This window comes from Ornithodoros turicata, chromosome 1 (assembly GCF_037126465.1).
Source record: "Ornithodoros turicata isolate Travis chromosome 1, ASM3712646v1, whole genome shotgun sequence".
NCBI classification, from domain to species: domain Eukaryota; kingdom Metazoa; phylum Arthropoda; class Arachnida; order Ixodida; family Argasidae; genus Ornithodoros; species Ornithodoros turicata.
In genome coordinates, this window is record NC_088201.1 from 192369131 (window position 1) to 192393702 (window position 24572).

The 24572-nt window shown below is 45.1% G+C and overlaps 3 protein-coding genes across 4 annotated transcripts in view; 2 read left to right on the forward strand and 1 right to left on the reverse strand.

Annotated features, from left to right (window-relative positions):
- Positions 1-10807, forward strand: part of LOC135378898 (zinc finger protein 142-like) — a 32897-nt gene extending 22090 nt beyond the window's left edge. For both annotated transcript variants that reach the window (XM_064612064.1, XM_064612065.1), the window contains exons 10-14: positions 2558-2770; positions 4847-5059; positions 5860-6040; positions 7176-7354; positions 9597-10807. In XM_064612064.1, coding sequence (XP_064468134.1) covers positions 2558-2770; positions 4847-5059; positions 5860-6040; positions 7176-7354; positions 9597-9806 — 996 coding nt within the window. In that variant the 3' untranslated portion in view covers positions 9807-10807. The remainder of the gene's footprint in view (positions 1-2557; positions 2771-4846; positions 5060-5859; positions 6041-7175; positions 7355-9596) is intronic.
- A 6049-nt stretch (positions 10808-16856) lies between these two features.
- On the forward strand, positions 16857-21885 carry LOC135378899 (NADH dehydrogenase [ubiquinone] iron-sulfur protein 6, mitochondrial-like). Its single transcript, XM_064612066.1, has 4 exons — positions 16857-17048; positions 17296-17349; positions 19293-19415; positions 21733-21885. The coding sequence occupies exons 1-4, from the start codon at positions 16923-16925 to the stop codon at positions 21796-21798; spliced, it is 369 nt and encodes a 122-aa protein (XP_064468136.1). The 5' UTR covers positions 16857-16922; the 3' UTR covers positions 21799-21885.
- Positions 21886-23590: 1705 nt separating this feature from the next.
- Positions 23591-24572, reverse strand: part of LOC135378900 (F-box/LRR-repeat protein 7-like) — a 42143-nt gene continuing 41161 nt past the window's right edge. The window contains exon 3 of the mRNA XM_064612067.1: positions 23591-23720. Within this exon, the coding sequence (XP_064468137.1) occupies positions 23601-23720 (120 nt within the window). The 3' untranslated portion in view covers positions 23591-23600. The remainder of the gene's footprint in view (positions 23721-24572) is intronic.

The window sequence follows — 24572 nt, forward strand, 5'->3', positions numbered from 1 at the left end:
CCACAGATAAGCCGCAAGACCTGTTTTTAGGAACGTTTTGAAAATCTTTGGAAGATAAGCCACACTCACAGATAAGCCGCAGGCAATACGACGCGACTGATTTGTGCGACAAAGGAGACCATGGAGAAGGTCATAGACTCTGGAGTCTATACTCCTGGTTCGGCTAGTGCACAACAAAGGAGGTCAGTTCTAGAGTTCTACCAAGGTCGGATTGTGCACTTGTTGTGTGGTTTTCATGGATCAATGGGTCAGTGGCCTTCTAGAAGACATGCTAAAATACACCATAGATTAATTCAGGAGCATCCGGGTTAAATTCAATGGCGCCTGGATTATTTCAGATGGTACCTGTACTAATATGGGTGGGAAAACCTGTAGTCTTTTTAAAGGGCCAAATGTTTTGTGACTGACATAAATTTTTGTTTCAACAAGAGTTGGTGCTTCACTTTCGGTAGTGGCAGTTTGCATTCACTTTAGATTGTCACAAAGCGGGATATAACGAATTTGTAAGTGCTGGCACTTTATTTCGTTAAATAGAGATATATCTGTTAAATGGAACACACAAAGTGAAAGAAAGATGGCTGCCACCACTACCTGTTCGCAAAAAAGCCATTTGTCATAGAACAGGTATCAAGCTAAGAAGGGCACAAAATATCAAGCTTTATTCACCACATAACGCTAGGTAATACATAATTTGTGCACCATATCGCTCTGAGCGTTCATAACTTTCGTAACTCCAGATGACCTCTACTGCTTTCTCCTGCGCGCTCGCATACCGTCGTTTCTTGGTTGGTTTACTTGCACTGATGACGTCCGGAAAGAACGAGAGTACACCACCGTTGAATACCGAAAAGAACGAGAATTGGGTACATATCACGTAGACGTTTCAGCCGATGGAGCTTTGAATGGCGGCGGCATGATGCCCATTTTACCATCGTCAGTGGCACGAACAAAAACAAACAAGAAAGTGGCACAAAACCGCAACCTACTGTCATCAGCATCAACAAAAGCAAATTAGACTTCGCGAGAGGCCAGCAATGCATGTTTTCTTGCCCAAAAACAAGTGTGAAGAGGCCCTTGTGCCGGTTCCGAAACAGCGTTGGCACACCGAAAATTGCGTGGCAGTACACATGTCTACATGCTCGTGCCTACAGCACGTGAGGACAGCGGAGAGGAGAAGGTTTTTCCTCCTCCTCTTCTTTGTGGTGAAGGAGGAAGACACGTGCAAAAGGCTTTCACAGTTTTGTTTCCCACAGACTTCGTTAAATGGAGGTGACCAAACGAATGTATTTCATTAAATCGAGCGCAAAAATACATTGGCGTCTATGGAGACGCGTACGTGCAACGGAAATTCTTCGTTAAACAGAGGATTTCGCTAAATCTACGTTTGTTATTGAGAGGTTCAACTGTAATTACAAAGCATTTCCCTTCCATGAAACTTAATCATAATTAAAGCAAACTGATCTCAACATCAAACCTTTTGACCATGACTGTAGTAGTCCATTGTTTGATAGCACAGTTTTTGTTTTTTTAAGTCCATGGTAGCACCGGGAAGCAACTGTGGCTATAAGCAGCATACAGATGTGAACAGGTGGAGAGAGGACAGCAGAAAGGAGTGAGGGACAGGAGGGGCTTAGTGTGCGTCTTGGGCCAACTTCGTGGGGGAACTGTGCCGACATTCGTCTGAAAAGTCTTCGTGAAAATCCAGGGAAAACCTCAGACAGCACAGCCAGTGGTAGGATTGGAACCCACTACCTCTCAGTCTTCAGCACGACCTCAGCTACCGCCAATGATCAGGATGCCTTAACCCAGTCGGCCATACCGCTGGTGATAGAGCAGTGGCACTTTTAAAGACTTGACAAATTTAGCTTGCCAACTTAAAGGAAATGCCGACAACAGGCATTATATCCAGTTAAGCATCAGGTCCCAGTCGAAGTTTTACAGCAGCCTCCTTTGATAACTTTTGCGCCTTACCTGTACATTTGTGTACTTTTGCCAGATGCATAGCGTTCTAAATTTTCGGGTTTTATGATTTTTCAAATCCGGGAGGGAAACATCGGGTGCTATTTACGCACGGGAATTCGGGGAGAAATCAGGCGCCATGATCTCTGTTTGATGTGTCATCGGGGAATTTTCGAGTGAAACGAAAGGCATATGGAACAAGCCACTGCTGTGACATGGGGACGAGGAACAAGAATCTTTATATTTCCACTAGGAACTAGGGCCGTTAATGATCGCTGTATTCAAACACTTGCCCGAGCTCCACAAAAGCTCGTCTTTGACTCCTGCAGGAGGGAATCATAAAAGAGGACAAATAGGTTGTCACAAATAGCTCTCTTTGCTGATATTATGATTCACCTTTCCAATGGCTTAGCGAGAATAACAAGTAGAAGGACAACAAGGATTTCGGGTAGATATCAGGTTTTTGCACAAAATCTTGAAAATTTCTTTGAGGGGAACTATCGTGAAAAATCGGGTCTAACCCGAAAACAAAGAACCCTACAGATGCAGCAGCCATCGTCTTCCGGGTTTTAATTGTATGATGATGTTATGTGTGCAGCGCATTCACAGCGCGGAGCGTGACTTTACGTGCGCCCAGTGTGGCAAGGGTTTCAAGCAGCTCTCTCAGCTGCGCAACCACCATGTGGTGCACCTGGACCGGAAGAACATGACGCACAAGCGCTGGTACAGTGAGCAGACGTGCGACCTGTGCCAGAGGACGTTCTCAGACTCCAAGTGCCTACGCAAGCACCAGCAGGCTGTACATAACAAGGTATGTATATTGGAGACGGGACAGACCTCGACCTAGGAGGTTTTTTTTGTAGTGCACCACTTGAACGAAGATCAGTCTAGAGCCTGAAGTTTTAGGGTTTTACTCGATTCTTCCCCGAATTTGCACCCCGAATTGAAGGTCCACCCTTTTGGGTGAAACCCGAATTTTACCCGGCAAATTCCCCTCACTGGGATGTCTGTAGGAATGCACTAACTTGCTTGTTTGGCAGCAAATGCAGTTACATCACCGTTTGTACCGAACCATTACAGTTAGTTTGAGCAACTCGGCCCGATTTCTCCCCGAATTTAGCGTACCGGGAGTTTTTTCACCCGAATTCGCACAAATTTAGTGCACACGTTTGTTTACCCGATTTTTGCCCCCCGAATTTAGAAAAAAATATTTCCAGAAAACTTCAGGCTCTAAAGATCACTTGAACAAATTACGATATTAACTCGCATAATTTTCGCATTCCCCCCCCCCCCCCCCCCCAAAAAAAAAAAAACTGAAATTTTGGAATACACGAATAGCACGGGAACATTTGTTACGACGTCGAAACAATGAAAATTTTCAAAATTTTAGTGTGCCGGTCATATGGGCTCCCGGTAGAGCCGATATTGAGGTTATCACTGCTTTGCGCAAGCGCAGAAGAAGTTCTCAAATACCACGAAGCCGGAAACAGTCGGGAGGTAAAATGCCGGGCCCAATACCGCTCATGTACCGGTGAAATACATCGAGACGCTGCAACGGTGCTAGAAGAACCAGAAGCACGCTATGTTCGCCAACTTTGTTACGTTGTGCTGCACGTTCGTACCGTGTTTGTCCCGCGTTTCTTTTCGAGTTCTATAGCTCGAGTGACAGTTATCGTTCATCGCCTCATAGGACCATCACCCGAAAGGGTGTGCAAATCAAACAAAGCACTGCAGTAACATCGGTAGCACCGACGGCATTACGGTTGCTGAGACGTGCAGGCCAGTCTGCACGCTACAACGCAGGCTGCACAAATGACGCGATTTTTTATTTTCTTGACGTTTTTCGCGCCAATCTAGGGATGCTCAAATTATGCGAGTAAATACAGTATTCAGATGAACAAACTTTGGCAGAATCCCCTGCCAGAACGCTACTGTCCTCAATGCAAATTATTTTCAGTTTAACTCTAGTGCGACACAAATTTCACTGCACTTGGTTCGCGCTGGCCGGCGTTGTGCTGGTTTGAACCACGACGTACTAGATTATAGCGACCATCAATAGAGCATGAAGTTTTAGGGTTTTACCCGATTCTTCCCCGAATTTGCGTCCCGAATTGAAGGTTGCCTCTTTAGGGTGAAACCCGATTTTTACCCGGCAAACGGCCCTCACTGGGACGTCTGTAGGAATGCACTAACTTAACTAGTTTGGCCGAAAAATTCAGTTGCATCACCGGTTGTACCAAACCAATACAGTTAGTTTGAATAACTGAGCCCGATTTCTCCCCGAATTTAGCATACTGGAAGTTTTTTCACCCGAATTTGATTTGCACGAATTTAGTGTGCACGTTTATTTACCCGATTTTTACCCCCCCGAATGTAGGAATAAATATTTCCCGAAAACTTCAGGCTCTACTCATCAACCCGCAAGTTCTGCATCATGATTGGACAATGGTAATTTGAATTTTGAACGCCCAGGAGCGGGCGCACGACTACCGTTGCAGACGGCAGCAACATTTCCTATGAAAACGTGTAGAATGATGATGATAATCAACTTTAGAAAGAAGCATCTCTCGTGGGACATCCACCGCTTGTACAAAAATACTAAGGTAAGCTAAAGTACAGAGTACCGTAGAAATTGAGGAAGCAGTAACCGGGCCGATGAGTAGCGCCACTGCTAGCCTCCAAATGCGGCGCTGGGAACAGGTCCGTATGACATGGTCGCTATGGTCTAGTGGGTCGTGGTTTGAAGTAGGATGCTATCTAACACAATTTGCTCTAAACTCATCTTGCACTTCACCTTGGGCTTTCGGCTAAGCCCGTGCACGTCCTCCATGAAGGAGTCTGAAGTCACAAGGTTTAGTCTGTAGCGGCAGCGCACTCCTTCTCGCAGGTAAAGCCATACGTATGCACTGTGTGCGGCCACATGAGCGCTCGCAAGGCCATGCTCCAGCTGCACCTGCGACAACACACGGGGGAGAAGCCCTTTGCCTGCAACGTCTGTGACTACCGCACGGGCGACCACAACTCCCTCAGGCGTCACAAGATGCGCCACTCGGGCACGAAACCCTACAAGTGTCCGCACTGCCCGTATGCCTGCATACAGGTTAGTGCTCGCGAGAAAGCTGCTTTGATTTACGGACTGAGTTACTTTCATGTTCACGTTTACCAGGATGTCGAACTGAACCGAAAACTGCAAAAAATTTGTTTAAGTAATACCCCTGTTACATGAGCAGACTCCAGTGGTCATTCGAACCAACGGCCATTGGATAAGCGTGTGGCGCCACCAAGCGTGTAACGGCTTCTCAAAGAACATTGGGTCCAGTGTTCTCTGCCATGTTGACACATTGCACACTTGGTGGCGCTACGCGCATATTCAACGGCCGTTGGTTCCAATGATAATTGAAGACTGCCGATGTTACAGGAGTATAACTGTCAATAAAATATTAAGGGTTACTTACTGAACCACCCTCGTAATTTATAGCTGCTCTATGGGGCACACACTTGGAGAGCGTGTTCCCTTGTTGGTTCTAACCTAGGTCGCGCTGAGACTCTGGGGAGGTGGGTTCAAATCCTACCACTGGCTGTGCTGTCTTAGGTTTTCCCAAAGAGTTTCCAGACGAATGTCAGCACAGTTCTCCCTGAAGTCGGCCCAGGACGCATACTAACCCCCTGTCCCCAACTCCTTCCTGCTGTCCTCTCTCCATATGTCCGCATCTGTACGCAGCTCATAGCCACGGTTGCTTCACGGCGCTAACACAGAATGAGAAGAAAAAAATATACTTTGAGAACGTGGTATGTCTAGTGCCTTGTCATTCACTTGTGATGTGGAACAAAGAGAGTTTTGGTTTGAGGATATCCAATATCCACAACGTCTGCTTTAATTTCGCGCCTCTCCTTTTTCAGGCCATTTCGTACAAAACCCATATGAAGAACAAGCACCCTGGCCTGGAAGGGCTGTATGCCTGTTCTCTTTGCAACTTCCGTTCCGTGAGCAAGGAGAACTTTGTCAACCACATGTCGGATCACAAGAACGGAATCTTGGCCCCCACCACTACTACGGCAGATGGACAGGTCGCAGCTGAGGGTAAGTGTCCTTTACAGGTGGTGTCTGCGAGGAATCCGGAATTCTTAATGTGTTAATGTGATACAGTAGAACCTCGATGTTACGAATTTCGGGATGATACGAATTCTTTTCCGGTCCCGGCCTCAATGCCTATTCTTCCCATGTATTCGAGTTCGGATTGTACGAACGCGTTATCTTGCCTTTACGGATGATACGAACGAGCCGAGGATGCAACAGAGGTCGTTCCCCCGTGACGCGAGAGCGTGCGAGTCATGCTGCATCTTCTTTCGAAAAGGGAGGGCGATCCTCACCATCCTTACCACGAACTCTCTTACATCATGTTGCGCAATGCAAGCAGTGACTCTCCCTTTGGTGGTGGTGGTGGTGGTGGAGGAGATAAGATCAAAGAGATTGCACGGCCCCTCTGTTTTGACCTTTTTACCCCTCTCGCAACAATAAACCACGAAGCCGTGTGACATCGCTCTGACAGAAAACAGCGACCAGAACACGTGGAGGGAACGTATCAGGACAACTTCTGGCAACATTACGCGTCACCATTTCGCAAGTCGGCTTCACCTAATGCCTGCGTGCTTTAGGAGAAACTCGCTTTAGAACACTGTTGCGCGACTCGCGGGTGTATGGAAAGCACGTGTTAGGTCTTTTGAATCATCTCGCGTATTTGGGCAGCATTGGCCAAAAACGGAGACACAAAAGCGTTACGACCGACCTCTTTCACTGACAGTAACGGAAAATGAACAGACACTGTCTATTTTCTTGCCTCAATTTTTATTTTGGTTTAATTCGTTTGATACAAATTTTTTCCGCTACCCCGTAAGATTCGTATCATCGAGATTCTACTGTACTCACCTGGAGATGCCTTCCAAGAACAAAACATCATCCTTACGTTTGTTGACCAAGAGCGAAGGAAGCTCCGCCTCCTGGATGTGGGCCAATAGGAGGACGCAGAGGGCAGGCACTCCCCTAGCCTCTGCTCTCGCCTAAGAGATGGCGCAGCGTTACCATTGTTTCACGTGTCGGAAGGCTTCTGCCATGGCGCACCAATCTAACCAACCTAATATTTTTAAATGGCTTTTTGGGCTCATTTAAAGTGTATCCGTGCCAATACTTGATGGCTTCATGTAGCTGTGTTGTGCAGGTTCACTGCAGCAGCAGTTGGAAGGCCTGTTGCCAGGCAACCTGAGCGCTGCACAACTCATCTACAGCTGCCTCAGCGCACTGCAACAGCAGCAAGAAGGTGGAAGCGCGGTCACACAACTGCCACCAGGTGTCACCAGTTACTCGGCCGGAGATGGAACGCACACCATCACCATACAGGTATGGTACCCGCAGCTGAGGCCCATCAGGCTCATGCTCGTCACAAGTTTGCTACCACTTACTTTTAGTTACTTCAGTTAGCTTACTTCAGAGTTTCCCTAACTGTGGGTTAGAGCACTGCGCGGACTCGGGCTTACCCCGAAAACCCGGCACGGGCCGGACGGGGTCGGTTAAAGCTCCCTTTTGCAGGCCTGGGCTGCGCTCAGGTTTGACTACTATTATGGGCCTGGGTCGGGCCTGGGCCTGTACATTGCCGGGGCTATGCTGTTCTCGAGCCTGTGTTACCGCTCTGTTAGATAACCACGGGCAAATTTTACAGCCTGATACACTGGGCCGGGTCGGGTATCCTATCAATTTTTCGGGCTCGGGCCGAGAAACTTGGGATCCTCTGGGCTTGGGGGCCGGGCCAGGGCGGGTAAATCGAGGTAAGGCCGAGCTCAGGCGGAGCTTGGGCTTAAAAATGCGACCCGCGCAGTGTTCTACTGTGGGTCACGACTCCCAGGGGGGTCATGACAGATTCAGCGGGGGATCGCAAAATGGCAACTTTAACAAAGGGTCAAGGAAATGATTAGAGCCTGAAGTTTTAGGGTTTTACCCGATCCTTCCCCGAATTTGCACCCTGAATTGAAGGTTCACTCTTTATGGTGAAACCCGATTTTTACCCGGCAAATTCCGCTCACTGGGATGTCTGTAGGAATGCACTAACTTACTTGTTTGGCAGAAAAATGCAGTTACATCACCGTTTGTACCAAACCGCTACATTAGTTTGAATAACTGAGCCCAATTTCTCCCCGAATTTAGCGTACTGGAAGTTTTTTGCATGAATTTAGTGCACACATTTATTTACCCGATTTTTACCCCCTGAATGTAGGAAAAAATATTTCCCGAAAACTTCAGGCTCTAGAAATGATGTGCTTACAGCATTCTCTGCGTTACAAAAAAGCTCGCTGTAGTGCATCCCGAGGTCTCACAGACAAGCTGTCGTTAGTGAAAAGGAAACGCTCTCCCTGCTTGCTGGCTACCTAGGTTGCCTGAAGAGGCAACCTTCAATTCAGGGAAAGAATTGGGTTAAACACTAAAACTTCAGGCTCTATTAATGATCAAATTACACCTCAGCATCAATAGCAACAACTTTATTTTAATGAAGCACTGGTGAAGCATTTTAGTGAAGCATTTTGGGAAGCACTGGATTACTTGGTTGTTCCCAGTGTCAAGTGCCGTCAAGCAAATTTTCATTGTATAGCTGCTAGTTGAGCGATGCAGATTTTCAGTTTGATAAAGCACGGTTTAGAGCTGTGGGAATATTCAAAATTTTGAATGTGGAACAAATGTATGATGCTATTCGAATGCTATTCACAACCTATTTTTCAGTATTCAGAATTTTGGAATATTTTTCTAATACAGTCAAACTCTTTTATAGCGAATACCTTTTTAACGAAAATACCACTACAGCAACTTTTTTTTGCGGTCCCGCTGGAGCCTATAGGTCCAATAATAGACATCATTTTTAACGGAAATACCTTTACTGCGAATTTTTTTTCTGTCCCCTGAGTTTCGTTGTAAAGGAGTTTGACTGTAGTACTTAAGAGAGGTATCGCTATTGCCATTCCGCAAGTGAGCTTCTCCTCATTACGTCCAAGGGTTAGGATGAAGCCCACTTTCTTGTCACCGCCATTCTTTTGGTGCACAGCTCCTTTCTGCAAGTCGGCTTCACCTCATTACACTAGAACGTGAAGCCCACTTTACACTGTATTCTTTCACTGAAGTCTACAACTCTTCTGTGAGCTCATGGTCAACACTATACTCAGGGCACTGGATGTTCCAGTAAATGTACTCCCAACTTTGAGAGTGAGTGAGTAACAGATGGAAATATGTGCAGTTTCTAAAAAAAAGTACAGGAAATTCACAAAGGAAAAAAAGTACGAAGCAGGCTGCATGAAACATGTTGACTAACTCTCAATGCAGTTCATCCCACTAATCCAGTCTACCATCCACAACACAGGCGGACCCTTCTCTCATTATATTCTGCAGCAGGGATAGTTCCACGAAATTCCGTATAAAACCCTAAATTTGCGGAATCGCGGAAAAGTCGGGGGCTTAACAGTCTCAAACCTGAAGTCCTGCTTAAAATATTTGCCCAATATTTTCCGATACACTTCAGTGTCATCCTTTTGGTTACAACATATCTTTAGTTTCAATACTGCAAACTCCGCAACCCGGTAACGTGTCTTCTGCCCGTCAGGTTCCACCGTCGGACTTGGATCCGTCACTCTTGCCCGAACAAGACCAGTTTTTCCTGACAGTCCAACAGCAGGAGGACGGCGCGCTGTCCTACATAGGCACCGTCGCAGACGGCGCATCTGCGACGGACAGCTACGTCACGGAGCCAGATGCACTGACCGGTTCCGCCGGAGTGTCCATCCTCAAGGTCAACTCGGCACAGGAGAGATAGGGACAACTCTCGTCATATAGTTTGAAAAATTGCTGTAGATAAGATATATGTCAGTTAGGGAATTTGATCCCGCAGAGGCTGACAGTGCCAGGTCTTTCAGTGGGAGGGAGTGGGATTGGACCACTTTACCTATGATCATGTAGGAGGTGTATGCGAGCGTGTTTTTGATTGAACAGAGATTGAACAGTTAGATAAGCGAGAAGGAGGACACGAAAGGTGATGATGCGTTATTGTGTTTTGGGGAAGTTTTGGGATAAAGGTGCTGCGTGACGAATGGGCCTCGGTTGGGCTGGCAACCAGCTCAACAGCAGATGGATCTGCAGTACAAGGGTTGACTGTTGTGGGTAACAACTTTGTGGGGAAGGCAGGAAAGCTAGGGAGCGTCTGCATAGGGATAGTGAGGGAAATTGGGAAAGGATGCACGTGGGACATCCCTTTCTCACAGGAGGCTTTGGGAAGGGGGAATGCCTTTCACTTGAGCCGGTTTGTGAGCACTCTGCAATAGCTTATGAAGGGAGGAAATGGGGAAATGTGCATCTGCACACACACAGGGGTAGCGTGAGAAAAGTCTGTGTGTGCAAAGTGTGCGAACAGGTATGAGATGGGGACATATCAACGTGTAGATTTCTGCTCAGCGCGTGCAAAGGGGATGTGTCATTCTCATTTGTTGATTATGAGAAACTGATACCGTCACAGAATGGGTGCTACTTCAAAGCAAGGATAGGTTAAGGATAAGGGAGTTGCGGAATTACTTCAATAAGGGAAGTTGCCGACCGTGTTGTTGATAGCTCTGTCATGATTGGTTCTTTTTTTCATTTTCGCTCTTCACTTGTTAAACGACAAGCAACGTGCACAACTTAATGTTTGTCATCCCTGTCTGGTATGAACTTGCGGTAAGGGACACTGCTTCAGAACACTATATTATACGTGTGTTGTATCGTTCCTACGAATTTACACAACTGATAGTGGAATAAAAAAAATGAAAGAAACGTTGACCCTCATATTGGGTCGTGCCCACTATTATGTCAGTGTGAAATCTTAAAAACCCATGCTTTGCTCAAAGTTTCACAGTTTCCACTCAACCATGTAAATATATCTTGTACATAATTACCTACACGATGGGGTGCTTTTCCAGGTAGTACAGCTCGCGTCAAAGTTAAGTTGAACGCCGCTGCATCCCAGGATGCGGGAAGAGAGACACCCTGGCAGTGCCTAGCAGAAAGCAGCGCTAACTGTAAATAGATGACCAAGACACCCACCCCCATCATTTCTACTAAGCACCACCAGGGCGCGCAGGCCGGAATGGCATTCAACTTAACTCTGATGCGAGCTGTACATTCATGCATTTGTGTATGGGTGCGCACAATTATATACGGTCCCTCACTCGTGATACAAGGCTCTCCTAGTCTTTGCCAAGCTGTACATAAGGTGTGCGTGTTAAATCTGTGTTATGACCTGAATTCCTTTTCTTCTTTCTTTCTTTCGCAGACTTTTCGTATCTGTTATCGTTGCTTGACGATTGTGCTAGTGTTGTGCAACTTGTCAGAGGGTATATTTATTTGTGCTATGCAATCAAGAGCGGCAGAGAATAAAGTTCCTGTTTTCCACATTTCATGGCGTCTTGAGAAATACAGAGTAGCCACCTATAAAAGTTTACTGGTGCCAGCGCGCCATGCTCACCGGTTACTCAATGCAGGTGGAAAATTCCTACATCCGCGTGGAACTCTTACCTAATTGACAAGCACATAAAATTTGTACTGTGAAATTATATATCTAGAAAATATTGAATATATCTTCTAGTGCTGTGCACATAATCAAATTTTTTGGACACGGAAGCGAGTAATTGTGCATTCAGTTGAATTCCCAAACTGAGTATGGAAATGCATATTTCAATTTCAGATCAGTGTTTGTTCAAAACTGAATATATTTGAATGGATCCGAAGCTGTACAGGTAAGGCCGAAAACAGCGCGAGAGAGGGCTTGAAACAAAGCGAGGACGACTATATTTCCTCATCTGGTACAGCTCCAGTGAACCTTAATAACAACGCTGGAAAACATTCGGTCTCATTTCAGAACGCGATAGCAGACACCCTGGGGCACTGAGGGAAGGTTAAGTGAACGAAACCCTTGCATTAAACTAATACAATTATTTTGTTGAATTAAGATTTCCTTATGGCCCCAAAGGATGCTGTAATCGCGCTCGGGAACGAGATCATATTTTTTCCGGTGTTATCGTTAAGGTTGATGACAGCTGTACACGTCCTGTGAGTGGATGATGCTGGGAGAGGGGACTGCCCCCCAAAGCGTCAGTTCATACATGGGATTTCTCCCTCTTAACTCCCCAGAAACCGCACACCCCAAACCCAGGTTCTGGATGTGCCCGTAACCATTCACTTCATGTTCGCCCCTGTTCTAAAATGCTCTAAACTCACTTCTTAAGAAGTCCATGGGAAATTTTTGTTCGCACAATTCTGCTACACCTCGCTAGATTTCGACACGAGACAGGTACAGGCGTGTTCCCCTCAAGCTTATTTACGGAACGACGTATTTTTGAATGCCTCACATAATCCACTGATTTTTGGCAAATTATAGTTTGTGAAATTTTCAATACCTGGGAGCGTATGGGAGATGCAACAAAATTGCTTCTCTCGGAACGCCCGCCCGCGACATTTGGACCAAAATGATGTCATTTCCTACAGTAACAGTCGGGGAATTGATTGCAACCAAAAAATTTGACAGGCTTACTGCAGTTTTCCGAATCCCTGCGAATGAATATAATGGCTTTGTCGTTTGCAAGCATGTTCTGTACGCTGGCGTCGATTACATTACTTCCTTAAATCCAGAGTTCGAGGTAACTCGTTACCGTAAATAAGTTCCTTTTTTCTGGTAGCTTGTAACTTAACTCGGTACTTTTGCGCCACGGTAACTTTCAGAGGAACTCGTTCCTTTCTCAGGCAACTTTGCCAAAGTAACTTAAGTTCAAAGTTATTTTTAATTCGCTTCTTTAAGCAGGTTGAGGTGAGGTGAGGAAAATTTTTCAGAAACAAACTGAGGTGAAGTGAGGTGAGGAAAATAATTTTAAAAGGACGTTGAGGTGAGGTGAGGAACAAAATCCCCCAAAAATGAGGTGAGGTGAGGTAAATAATTTTAAAAGGACGTTGGGGTGAGGTGAGGAACGAAATCCCCCCAAAATGAGGTGAGGTGAGGGAAAACATCCGGGATGAAAATTGAGGTGAGGGCATTTGCACACCTCTGCTTGGAAGTAACTCGTTCTTTTTTTTTTAAGTAACTCAGTAACTGCGAGTTACATTTCAGGCTGAAGAACTTTTAACTTAGTTACATTTTTCACATGGTAACTTAACTCGTAACGAGTTTCTTTTTGACGGGTAACTTCTCAATGTATGCTTAAATCGCGGGAGGAAAGCAAAGGGAAGAAAACAATTTTGCGAAGGTGCAGCCAACTCTCTGCGGAAGCGAACGTCAGTTAGACCGCACGAGTCCGCCTCAACGGCATCACGCATATGGCCCCTGCTGCACTGTGGTGCTAATCTACCTATACGACCTCCATCTAACAACATTTATTCAAAGTCAGCAAAATACACTCCAGACGAAAATAAACTAGAAATTCTTGCGGGGCCCCCTCGTTCGATGCGTGACAATCCAGAAGTGCCTGTCGTCTGGCATCCTCTGCCTCTGCTTGTGCCTCCCGTGGGTCTTGCACAGCGTGTACCATCGGTCGTCCATCTTCTTGAAGTAGCAGTCCTTGCAGCGCTTGCTCAGGACATCGACGTCCTTGAAGGTCCTTACGGCGCTCAACGAGAAGGGGTTGGACGCCGCAGTGCTTGGGGCTTCTGCCTGACGCCAGATTGTGGAGCGAGCCAGGATGCTGAAAGCTCGCTGCGGACTGCTGCCGAGGGTGGCAGCCATACTGCGGGCCAGCATCGCGGTGCGAAGTAGCGGTACCTGCAGCATCGTCTGGTACCTGCACGTGTATCACGATTGGAAATATACCGGGTGTCTCAGTTAAATCCCCGGGCTAAATAATTTGTGAACAGGTGCACGAATCGAATAACTTTCTTTTTTACAGGAATCTGTCCGATACCGCCTACAAGATGTGCACCGTGTGAATGAGCGGGAGGCGCTCATTATTTAAATAAAAATTCAAATGAGTTTCGTGAAAAAAGCTAACTTCTAAAGCAGGGCGCTGTCGGCATAAAAATGGGTACTACCCCTTCTGTGACCTTCAGTGGATACCTTTTACCGAAAAATCTGCCACCGAAGCAGGTCATTTGTTGTAGTAATTAATTGGTTTCGGTTTACATATTTTTGTCGCGGCTGGTCGCGGTGAAGCGCTAAAGGACGCTCTTTCACTCCCATGTCCACCAATGAATTACGTCCTTACACCAATGAATTACATCCTTTTGCAATTCGCCGCAACCAGCCGCAACAAAAATACGTACCTAAACCCAAACCAATTAATTACTGCAACAAATGACCTGCTTCGGTGGCAGATTTTTCTCTAAAAAGTGTCCACTGAAGGTCCCAAAAGGGGTAGTACCCATTTTAATGCCGATGGCCATGCCGGAATGCTTTTTTCACGAAACTCATTTGAATTTTTATTTAAATAATGAGCGCCTCCCGCTCATTCACGCGGTGCACATCTTGTAGGCGGTATTGGACAGATACTTGTAAAAAAGAAAGTTATTCGATTGGTGCACCGGTTTGCGAATTATTTAGCCCGGGGATTTAACTGAGACACCCGGTATAGTTTGGAAAAAAATGACTCGATTTATTTACGTATGTATTAGTAACATCAAGGCAAATAACTTTAAGGATGCATTGGTCTTGCGATGTGGGATAGCTATCTTGTTTCGATGATCAATACGAGATTAAGTGTACGATTCCTCCAGCAAAGAAGGTGCTCTGTGACTACAGGGTTGTCCACCAAATATATTAGAAATTCATAGTAAATAACGTAGGTAGGATAAGTATCTAAAGTGATTGAAACATTTAAATAATAAATTTTACCAAAAAACAAGCTTTCGGACGGAGTCCGTCACTCATCAGGTGTGATCCGAAAGCTTGTTTTTTAGCAAAATATATTATTTGAATGTTTCAATCTCTTTAAATACTTATGTTATTCACTTTGCGGTCAAGGGATTTTTTTTTTCTGCCAGTAACATTTGCCTCATATTGGTACCATTTTTTTATTTTGTTTTAATTGATGGAAATTTAATTTCCTGAACGTTTTCTCTGCGGAAATGGGTTCCCCATGGTCATTTTACCCAGTATAGCACCCGTAATGCAAAGACAGTTGCTGAAATTGAATTGAAATAAACTGCCGAATATCCACGGAAATGAGTCCTTGGCTCCATTTCTTTTTTGTCTGCTCTAGTTTGAGCGCCAAAGTGAGATGAAAGGAGGTTACATTGACACGTCATACGAGGGGGAGAAGGTTAGAATCCCAATCCTCTCCCCTCAGCAATTTATTTGAATTCAATTTTAGCAATTGTTGCGTTACAGGTGCTATACTGAGTAAAATGACCACGACAAACCCATTTCCGCAAATAAAATGTTAGGTTGACTTGGGATATTTCTGAGTTCAATTCAAGAAATTAAATTGCCATCGATTGAAATGAAATAAAAATGGTATCAATATGTGGCAAATGTTCCTCGCAGAAAAAAAATCCCCTGACCGCATGTCTCTCCGTTGCCCACGTTATTTATGGACCACCCTGCATAAAGTCTGCTGTGTTACATAGTGATAATGGATCTCAAGACATTCACTGTTGAGCTGCTTGCTGTTCGATTCAATGCGGATTCAGTGGCACAGTCGTGGATTATTTCTAGCTGATCAACTAATGCAGAATGTTCCGGGACTCAGATAGACGATGCATATCAAAACTGGTGCTGTCTCAAGCACGGCACTGGAAACGGAACGTTTGATTAAACTGATTTCATCAGTTTTTTATGCTGAGTTAAGTCAGTGTAATCTCTTGATTTCTTACAACGAACCTGGGCGTTTGGAATGCTTTCGAATCCCCGATGGCGAGCACCATGAATTAATTTGATACGAGCACCTAAACTATAATGTCGTCTGCTACATACCACCATTTTTGCGATAGAAATTCGTACGCTACACCTTGAGCTTTTCCTTATAGTTTTTTTTAAATCAATTTTAAATCAGGGACTGTTATACACACCAAATACCATCTTTGTGCAAAGCGTTCTTGTTATACGTGATATCGGCAACTGCGGGTTGAGCATTGTGTTGTCTGCATATACGGCACTGGACGTGATTCCTGGTACATTTTAGAGTGAAATTGAGCAGGATTGATTCATCTTTAGAGCTTTATGTGCAGAGAGTACAATGCTCCAGCTGCATTGAGTAGTTGCTGAGCAGCGCACGTCTGTACGGGTGAATTTTTATGGGTCGCTACCCCGTTTATCTTTACTCTGTACTTTCTAAAGTGTAGAAAATCAGCATATAGCAGGACTCAAAATATTTGATACCCAACAAACTTTTTGTAGGGATGCATGCGTGTATGTCTGTTCTGAAAGTGATATGGCATTGTGCGATTTAAAATGAATTGAAGTGAATGAAGTGAATTTAAGCTGAATGTACCATTTGGGAATTCGCTGGCACAGAATCATCTGTATGGCAAGCATCGCCGGTAAAGTTGTTTCTTAGAGAGTCGCGGTAACACCACTTAGATTATGTCATAATTGAATAATAACATCGTAGCTAGATTGCTATGTGTCATCTTGAGCGTGTAAACCTAAGGAAACACGTCAGAAATATTACCTAAAAAGTAACTTTACGGCTCCGCTCCACTCGGCACACAACGCTGGCTGGTTTACATGGAAGCCGCCATGTTTTCCAATTTCTTTTGCGCTGCTAGCCGGTGATAATTAGTTGTAGTTTGCATAAATTTGTTATTGAGTATTTCAAAACAGTAATCAAAAGCACAAGTTATATAGCTCTAAATTTCTAAATTTGCTTGGTTCGTTGTTAAAAAATTGTCTTGCTTCAGTTTCGGTTTCACGATGCCAGTGCTGGCTTGGCGGAGAACGTGTGGGCTAATTTCTGTGTTGAAAATCTGCTAAAGGTCGAGGATGGCACATTCCTTGAGAAATACGTTAAAATTGACTAGAAATTTGCGACAGCTTCCGGCTAGGGGCCTTAGCGGTTCGTCAACCTCAGACTGGGTCCCGAAAGATCCCGAAACCCACACTGGACAGGCAAGTTGAGTGCAAACAGGGAGTGCAACATTCAATATTGCTTGCTTTAGAAATGCATCATTGCATTTGAAAAATGTGAAGATATTTTGGAAGTCTCGCATGTTTGTGGTCTAGCAATGGCACTGTCGCAGTGGCATCGGAAGAGGCGGTTGTTATTTTGTTGCAATGGCTATATTATGGTGTACCCGGAATATCTTTACTAAAATACTTTACTCAAATAACTGAATCTTGAGTTTCTTGATTACAGCACTGGGAGAAGGATGACTACCGCCTGGCTCGGTTCATCAACACACCAAAACAGGTAAAAGACTCGTTGTCGTTTAAAATCAGGGCTCGAAGCCGTTATCTTTTTGGGGTTCGGTTCAAGTTCCGGTTCAAGGTGTTCGGTTCGGGTTCAGCGCAACCAAAATAACGGTTTGAACCGGTTTCTTCCTCTTACTCCCTCGCATCTACACTTCACAGGTACAAAAACCATGCAGTTCACAGCAGATAATCTTTTACTGCACCGAAAAGTGCTGGGAAATGGCGTACAGCTAGCATACCATTGAACTCCATTGCAAAAGCCTATCTCCAATTTCTATAAAAAAAAAAAAAAAGAGGAGAAAGCGGCCACAAGGTAAATAGGCATATCCCAAAGTCCCATGCACAGGCCAACACATTGCTCCCCGTTGAAAAGAGGGCGCCGCTCCTGTGCTTCCTTCCTTCATGCTCTGGGTCTGGTCCACACGCCAACCTCTTTCCCGTTAGTCGCTAGAGGTCTCTGTTGTTTGCGGATGTCACTCTGCGAACTATTAAAATTTACATTGCCTTCACACTGCGACGCTGAATGAATGCAAGCAGCCGAGGCCACAGTGCAAAGTGTAACTGTCGTGTAGCACATGTTTTTTTTTACACCTCGAGTCACAAAAATTTACAGGAATGTCGCGAACCTTTTGGAGGTGGTGGTGTGTGGACTCACCACCGTCTGGCAAACCGGTTACTGCATCATATTTTTTCGGTTCAGTTCCGGTTCGTTCAGTGGGAGAGAAAAAATTTTTACGGTTCGGTTCGGCAAAAAAATAAAGTTTTTTTTTGCGGTTTTCGGTTACGGTTCAGTTCCGGTTTCGACACCCTGCTTAAAATGCACATATCGACGTCCTTGGTGAAAACGAGTCTCTCAATTTCTCAGCACTGGGTTTCTGAGGTCAGACAAACTGGGACAAATTCTATTAGCGCACCGAAAATGCAAAATGCTTGCAGGTTTTCTAAGCCTGCACGCAGGCCATAATTACTTACGGAACGAGTTAAATCAGTGAGATTGCGAACGAGAAATCTGTGGCAGGTCGGTGAGATTTGTGGTTGGTGTTGGTCTACAGTCAACCGTCGATTTATGAACGACCTCGGTTTCCCGAAATATCGTACATAAATCGAGGGATTCATAAATCGGAAATTCCGTTAAGTGAGTACTATCGAGCAAATGGAACAGTATTTCCGAGTTGGGATTATGTTTATAATGCTATATATTGTGTAATTTTGCTTTAAACTATGTCTTGTGCTGTTAGTGCATTCACACTCTGTTTATTACGCAATACTAAATTGTTTAATTTTGCTTTGGACCATGCCTTGCGCTGCGTCAATCTTCTAAAGAAGAGATGTCAGCACATTCGCACTCGACTGGTCTCGGATTTCCTCCGGGATTTTTAACCTCCGTTTATTAATCTCCGGGTGACAGCGGCCACTTTATTGATGAATTGAGGTCGGGAACACTTGCTCGCCCCTTGTGTGACCCCGGGAAACCCTTTGTTGTTCGTATTTCCAGGGGTTAAGAACCGAGGGTGAAATACATACCTGGAAAAAGTTTTGTCCGTTCAGGCGTCATTCACAAGACCACGCGGAATAATCCCTTTGAAGGTTTCTGTTGACCTGAGAACGATCCGTTCATAAATTGAGGGCAAAAACGCTGGACAACTCCTAGTTGGTTCCCAGAAATTCTATTCATTATTCGAATATCGAGGTTCATAAAACGAGGGAATTCATAAATCGAAGGTTCATATATCGAGGGTTGACTGTACTATCAACACCACCCTGATTTGGTGCAAGAAACAACAGGCTTGGGAAAAGTGCCTTCATTGAAACTCTACTGAAATGAAGAAGTGTTCAGGTTGTGATATGAGTTCTATATTTTACCAAAGCTACATTGTGCAGCAGAGGAAAAGAGAGAAGTATTTTTTGGCCGTTGAGCAGCTTTCGCTTTGACGTTCGCAGATCAACAAGAACTTTGCGATCGACTTGATCAAGGAAGTCCCTCCCAAAGCGGTGAACGAACGACTCGTCTGGTGTGACGGTGGGGATGGTGCTCTGGGACACCCGAAGGTGTACATCAATCTGGTAAGGAGCAGACGACCGGCAGTTAGCCGATGCTTACCTCTCCTCGACAATGCGCGAGACAACCGGGGCTGCCTTTTATTCGTAGTTTTTTTACTACAATATTTGAACTATGTTCTTCTCCCCTCTCCACGAATCTGGGAGAGGAGGTAGTTCCAGCATTTCGGATGTTCCAGAAAGTGGAAAAAATTCGAACGCTGTCTCGACGGGAACAGTAAGAACCAGGTCGATTGTCTGTCTACAGTTGGATAGACGATATAGAGGGCGCTTCCTAGCAATGTATGAACCAGATGCGAGGAGGGCGTGATAGAGAGGAGGCAGTCTTTATCGACATCGTCGCGGCATACATCCATGCCGATTGCTTCAGCGTGACTTGAGGTACAAAAGCAATGTGCCATCTTGTAGCTTAAAGACAGTTCTATCAGCGTATAATCAGGGCCTGACTTTTTCGGGTTTTATTTTTGGCCAAATTCGGGGGGTAAATGTCGGGCGATATTTTTCATTTGAAAATTCGGGTTAAATCCTGTTACGGCATATTCTGTCGTCAGGAATTCGGGTGTATTTGGGTAATTTTTTTTTTGTTTAATAAAAATTTGTCTTAACATGGAACTAATGGTTAGCAACGTTATCAAACTTTATTTTAATGCACGCTTATGAGTGTGCCACACGACCCGGATATTTTCGGGTAGATTCGGGTTAAACCCGAATTTTACAGATTTCGTTCGGGGGGTAAATATCGGGCAGATACGGGTTTAACCCTAAAAAGTCAGACCCTATGTATAATACATACATGCCAACTCTCCCGGATTTCGTTCCGTCTCCCGATCGTACCGACGCGCCCTTCAATCTCCCAGAAAAATTGGGCCCTTGGGCTCTTCTTGTCTCATCTTCCTTTAAAAGCTGCCCAAACGTATTCCTGAGGAATTGGACAGCCCGTAACACGTGTTTTTTGCGGCATGACCATCCATATTGAGGGCTGGAACCGGAGTCTGTGTGCACAGGCTTGTCTGCGCTCTTTCACTTCTGTTGACCATCCATGGCTCGAGGTTGCGTCAAATCACCTGTTTCATTGTGTCCGTGTTTCTCCAGAAGACACGCTATCGTCCTATGGTCAGTCCAGTCTCGTACGATAGTTTCGTCTCCTCCGATGGCGTTCACCAAACAGAAGAAATACCTACACGTGTTCCTCATACATGCCGAGTGCCTTTTCGCTGGTTTTCTGGTTGAGCACAACCAGGCGCGGAGCGTAAGCGACCACGTGTGACCAGTGATTTTCCCAGTAATTCACTGCTGAGGGGGTGCCGAGCTTTCAAGGGGGGGGGGGGTGCGAAGAACAATCCAGATGCATTTTTCTTTTTTTGCTTCGTTCGTGCAGCCCTCTTTGCACCCCAAACGCGTGCGCTCACGTTCGAGCGCTGGCCACTTGCCAAAGAGGGGAAAAGCATTTGATACCTTCATCACAGCACTCGCCGACCAACGGTGAAAACCTTAGACGAAGAAAGCAGAATACCTCGCTTGATTGAGTTGGGCGCAAATGGTTCTTGATGATTAGAGCCTGAAGCTTTCGGGAAATATTTTTTCTACATTCGGGGGGTAAAAATCGGGTAAATAAACGTGTGCACTAAATTCGTGCAAATTCGGGTGAAAAAACTTCCAGTCCGCTAAATTCGGGGAGAAATCGGGCTCAGTTATTCAAACTAACTGTAGCGGTTTGGTACAAACTGTGATGTAACTGCATTTTTCTACCAAACAAGTAAGTTAGTGCATTCCTACAGACATCCCAGTGAGGGCAATTTGCCGGGTAAAAATCAGGTTTCACCCTAAAGAGGCAACCTTCAATTCAGGGGTGCAGATTCGGGGAAGAATCGGGTAAAACCGTAAAACTTCAGGCTCTATTGATGATCCACATTGAGTCTGCGTGCCCGCACGTATTTTTGCTTGTATATGCACGCGATATGTGCATTGAACAGTCGCTTTATAAATGATTTTGGACAAATGCATGGTACGATCATCTTGGTCCTACAGCCCAAGTTTGACAGTACGGGATGTAATTCGCCGCGCCGGACCCTCTACCAGAATGTGTGTTGGTGGCTGAGCTGTGTGGGGTCACCTGAGAAATTTCAGGGGGGGTGTTGCAAAAATGCCGGGGGGTGGGGGTGTAAGGAAATCCGTGCGTGTGACCGCTGTTGTGGAAGATGTTCCCAAAATGTGACCGAGCGAAGCGCGGATGGACGAAGACCACTGTGCTCATCAGCGAAATGCTGTTCTTTCAGGATTGCTTCCTCTTGTGTGTCTCAACATTTCTTTGTTTCTTCAACAGGACAAGCCAGGCAACCATGCCTGTGGCTACTGCGGCCTCAGGTATTACAAGAGCGATCATCACTGAGAAGGAGAAAGTGGGCAAGATAAAAAAAAAGATAGAGAATCACACGTCTGTATAGTTAGGGGAGAAATAAAGCGTTCACGTCTGTAACGGTGTACTGTCGGGTAAACCACACTGAGGCTGAGCAAACACAAACACAAAGGAACACAACACAACACAAGCCCAAGAACATGTAGAATTGAAATATGGCAGTCACTGAAAAACCCAGACAGCAGCGGGAATTGAAACACGCGCCTATCAATTGTTGCCAGTTGAGTATGCTAACCACTACACTACGCTGGCATCTGCTTTCTAACGACTTTCTGGCGACTTTTTTTGAGGACTGCCATATTTTGATTGTTCGTGTCAGGTAAACAGTTCAAGGTTTTCTCATTGCGATCATGGTTAGTTAGCTTAGCTCGTCCCTGCATCAAATGGAAAGTTTTGCAGCGCATGTTATTGCTGAAATGAAGTTTTTTATTTTGCACATGAGAGAACTGATGTTCTGAGGCTGGAACAACATAGAAGGGACAAATACACACAAAGCCTCAAAAGCCTGAGAAATTAACGATCTTTCGATCTAACGATGATCTTTCATCGTTAATTTCTTAGGCAACTTGAGGCCTTGTATGTGATTGTCCCTTCTATGTTGTTCCAGTCTCAGAACATCAGTTCTCTCATGTTCAACAGTTGCCACTTGCGTCGATCCCTGTCGTATGAATGTGTGTATGAGTGAGCAAAAATGTAAGAGTGAAAGGAGGATGAGTGAGAGAGAGTGACTGGTTTGTCCCTTCAGATGACGCACCCTTGGAAAGTCGCTGAGAAGGCGTGTTAGCTTAGCTCAATTGGTAGAGCCCTGGACTGGCAATCCAGAAGATGTGAGTTCGAGTCCTACAGCTGGCTAACCTTTTCAGTGACTTTCATCTTTCATCGTTTTTTATTTTACTTACCGTCCTATTGTGCCATAACCTGTAGCGGAACATAAGTATGACGTTCTGCAACTGCCAGGGACGATAGGAAAACGAAAGCATGCCATGTTTCTGTTGCACTTACGGACGTTGCAGCAACGTTGACAACGGCGACGTTTGCTTCCACCATTCTTACCATTTAGTTCAGCTGAGATGTGAGCCGTCAACAACAGAAATGTCACACAAGACAAAACACAAAGATTCCAGAAGAAATTTGACAGGCATTTTGCAGCGGACAGCTACTGTAAGAGCCTTTAGTTCTGCAGCCCCAGTTTTTCAAATTTGCACAAAATCAGGGCCACAAAATCTAGCCAGTTCTGGACACGAATTTGTTGTGGCTCTGTTGGTTTGCTTGCTGATAAGCTGAAGATTGCCCGCAGCATATTTGATAGGGGCAGCACTGTGCATACTCGTGCAGCAAAGTATTTTCAAATGCTTGTTAGTAAACTGAGCAACAGCTCGAAAATATAGTTTGCAGTTGCAACATAGCTTTTGAGGTGTCAAATCTTTAAAAAAAATTTCTCTGGTTTTGACTAACGTGCCGTTAAAATATGCAAATTTTTGAATTTGCAAAAATTCATGAAAATTGGGGGCTTGGGTTCATTAAGGGTTCTTTGCAGTATAACTGAAAATGTCCCAGTAATGAAAAGTTAGGAACTCGACAATTGAATCCTGATGCTGTGCCTGGAATTGTCGCGCTTAAAGGCCCGCAGAAGGAGTGAAGAAAGTGTGAGGAAAGAAGGCATCCAACAACACTCAACTGCTGAGGAGGCGGTGCGGAAGTTTCGTCGAGGTAGAGCATGACCAGTAAAGGGCACAAGGACAGAACTTTTCAGCAGCAGCACAGGTACCAGAAATTTAGAAATTTTTTTGCTTTTTGTTTGAAGAGTCATAAGCGTGACATTGTGTCCACAGGCGTTGATGTGTGAGCAGATACTGCTGAGGCTGAAATCCACGCACGACCAGGCCACCACGTTCCTGCACAGTAAGCAACAATTGATTGATTGATTGATTTGTTTAGGATACTTCTGGCTTAATAAGCTGTAGGAGGAGCGACAATGCACAGCACAATACAACATCGCAAAAATGCACAAGATGGTAAAAATTCCACTCGAGTAGCTGACATATCCGAAATAAACGTATATCCCCCACCCCCGTTCAAGTAAATTGTGCAAGATGATAAAAATTGGAAGAAAAATAAAAGAGAAGAAAAAAAATTGAAAAATGAAAATAATAAAGTATAAAAAACTAATAAACTAATAAAACAAAAACTAATAAAAAAACAAAAATGCACAACATGATAAAAATTCCACGCAAGTACCACACGACTAAGTCAGTAAAAGCGGACAAGGTGTCGCCTGCTATCGTAAATTATACCAGCTAAAATTATACCAGCACGGTCAGCTAAAATTGCATGTCAGTGCTTCGCCGTCCCGTATTACGTCTTTTCTTTTTTTTACCTTCGTGTTAGTGCCGCGAAGCAACTGTGGCTATGAGCGGCGTACAGATGAGGACAGATAGAGAGAGGACAGCAGGAAGGAGTGGGGGACAGGGGGGTTAATATGCGTCCTGGGCCGACTTCATTACCTCTGTTGCGCTTGAAAGTGTTGTGCCAGTATTGCATTTCAAGATAGACCATGCGCTGCACGTGTTTACTGCTCGAAAGGAATAGTTTTGCAATGCCTGGAGATCTGAGATAAGATAAACCAGACCAGCTCCGGTGGCGCAGCGGTAACGCGTGCGCTTGGAGACTGGGAGGTCCGCGGTTCGAATCCGCGGGCCGGCTGTGCCGTCTGGGGTTTTTCCTGGGTTTCCCTCAGATGTGTAATA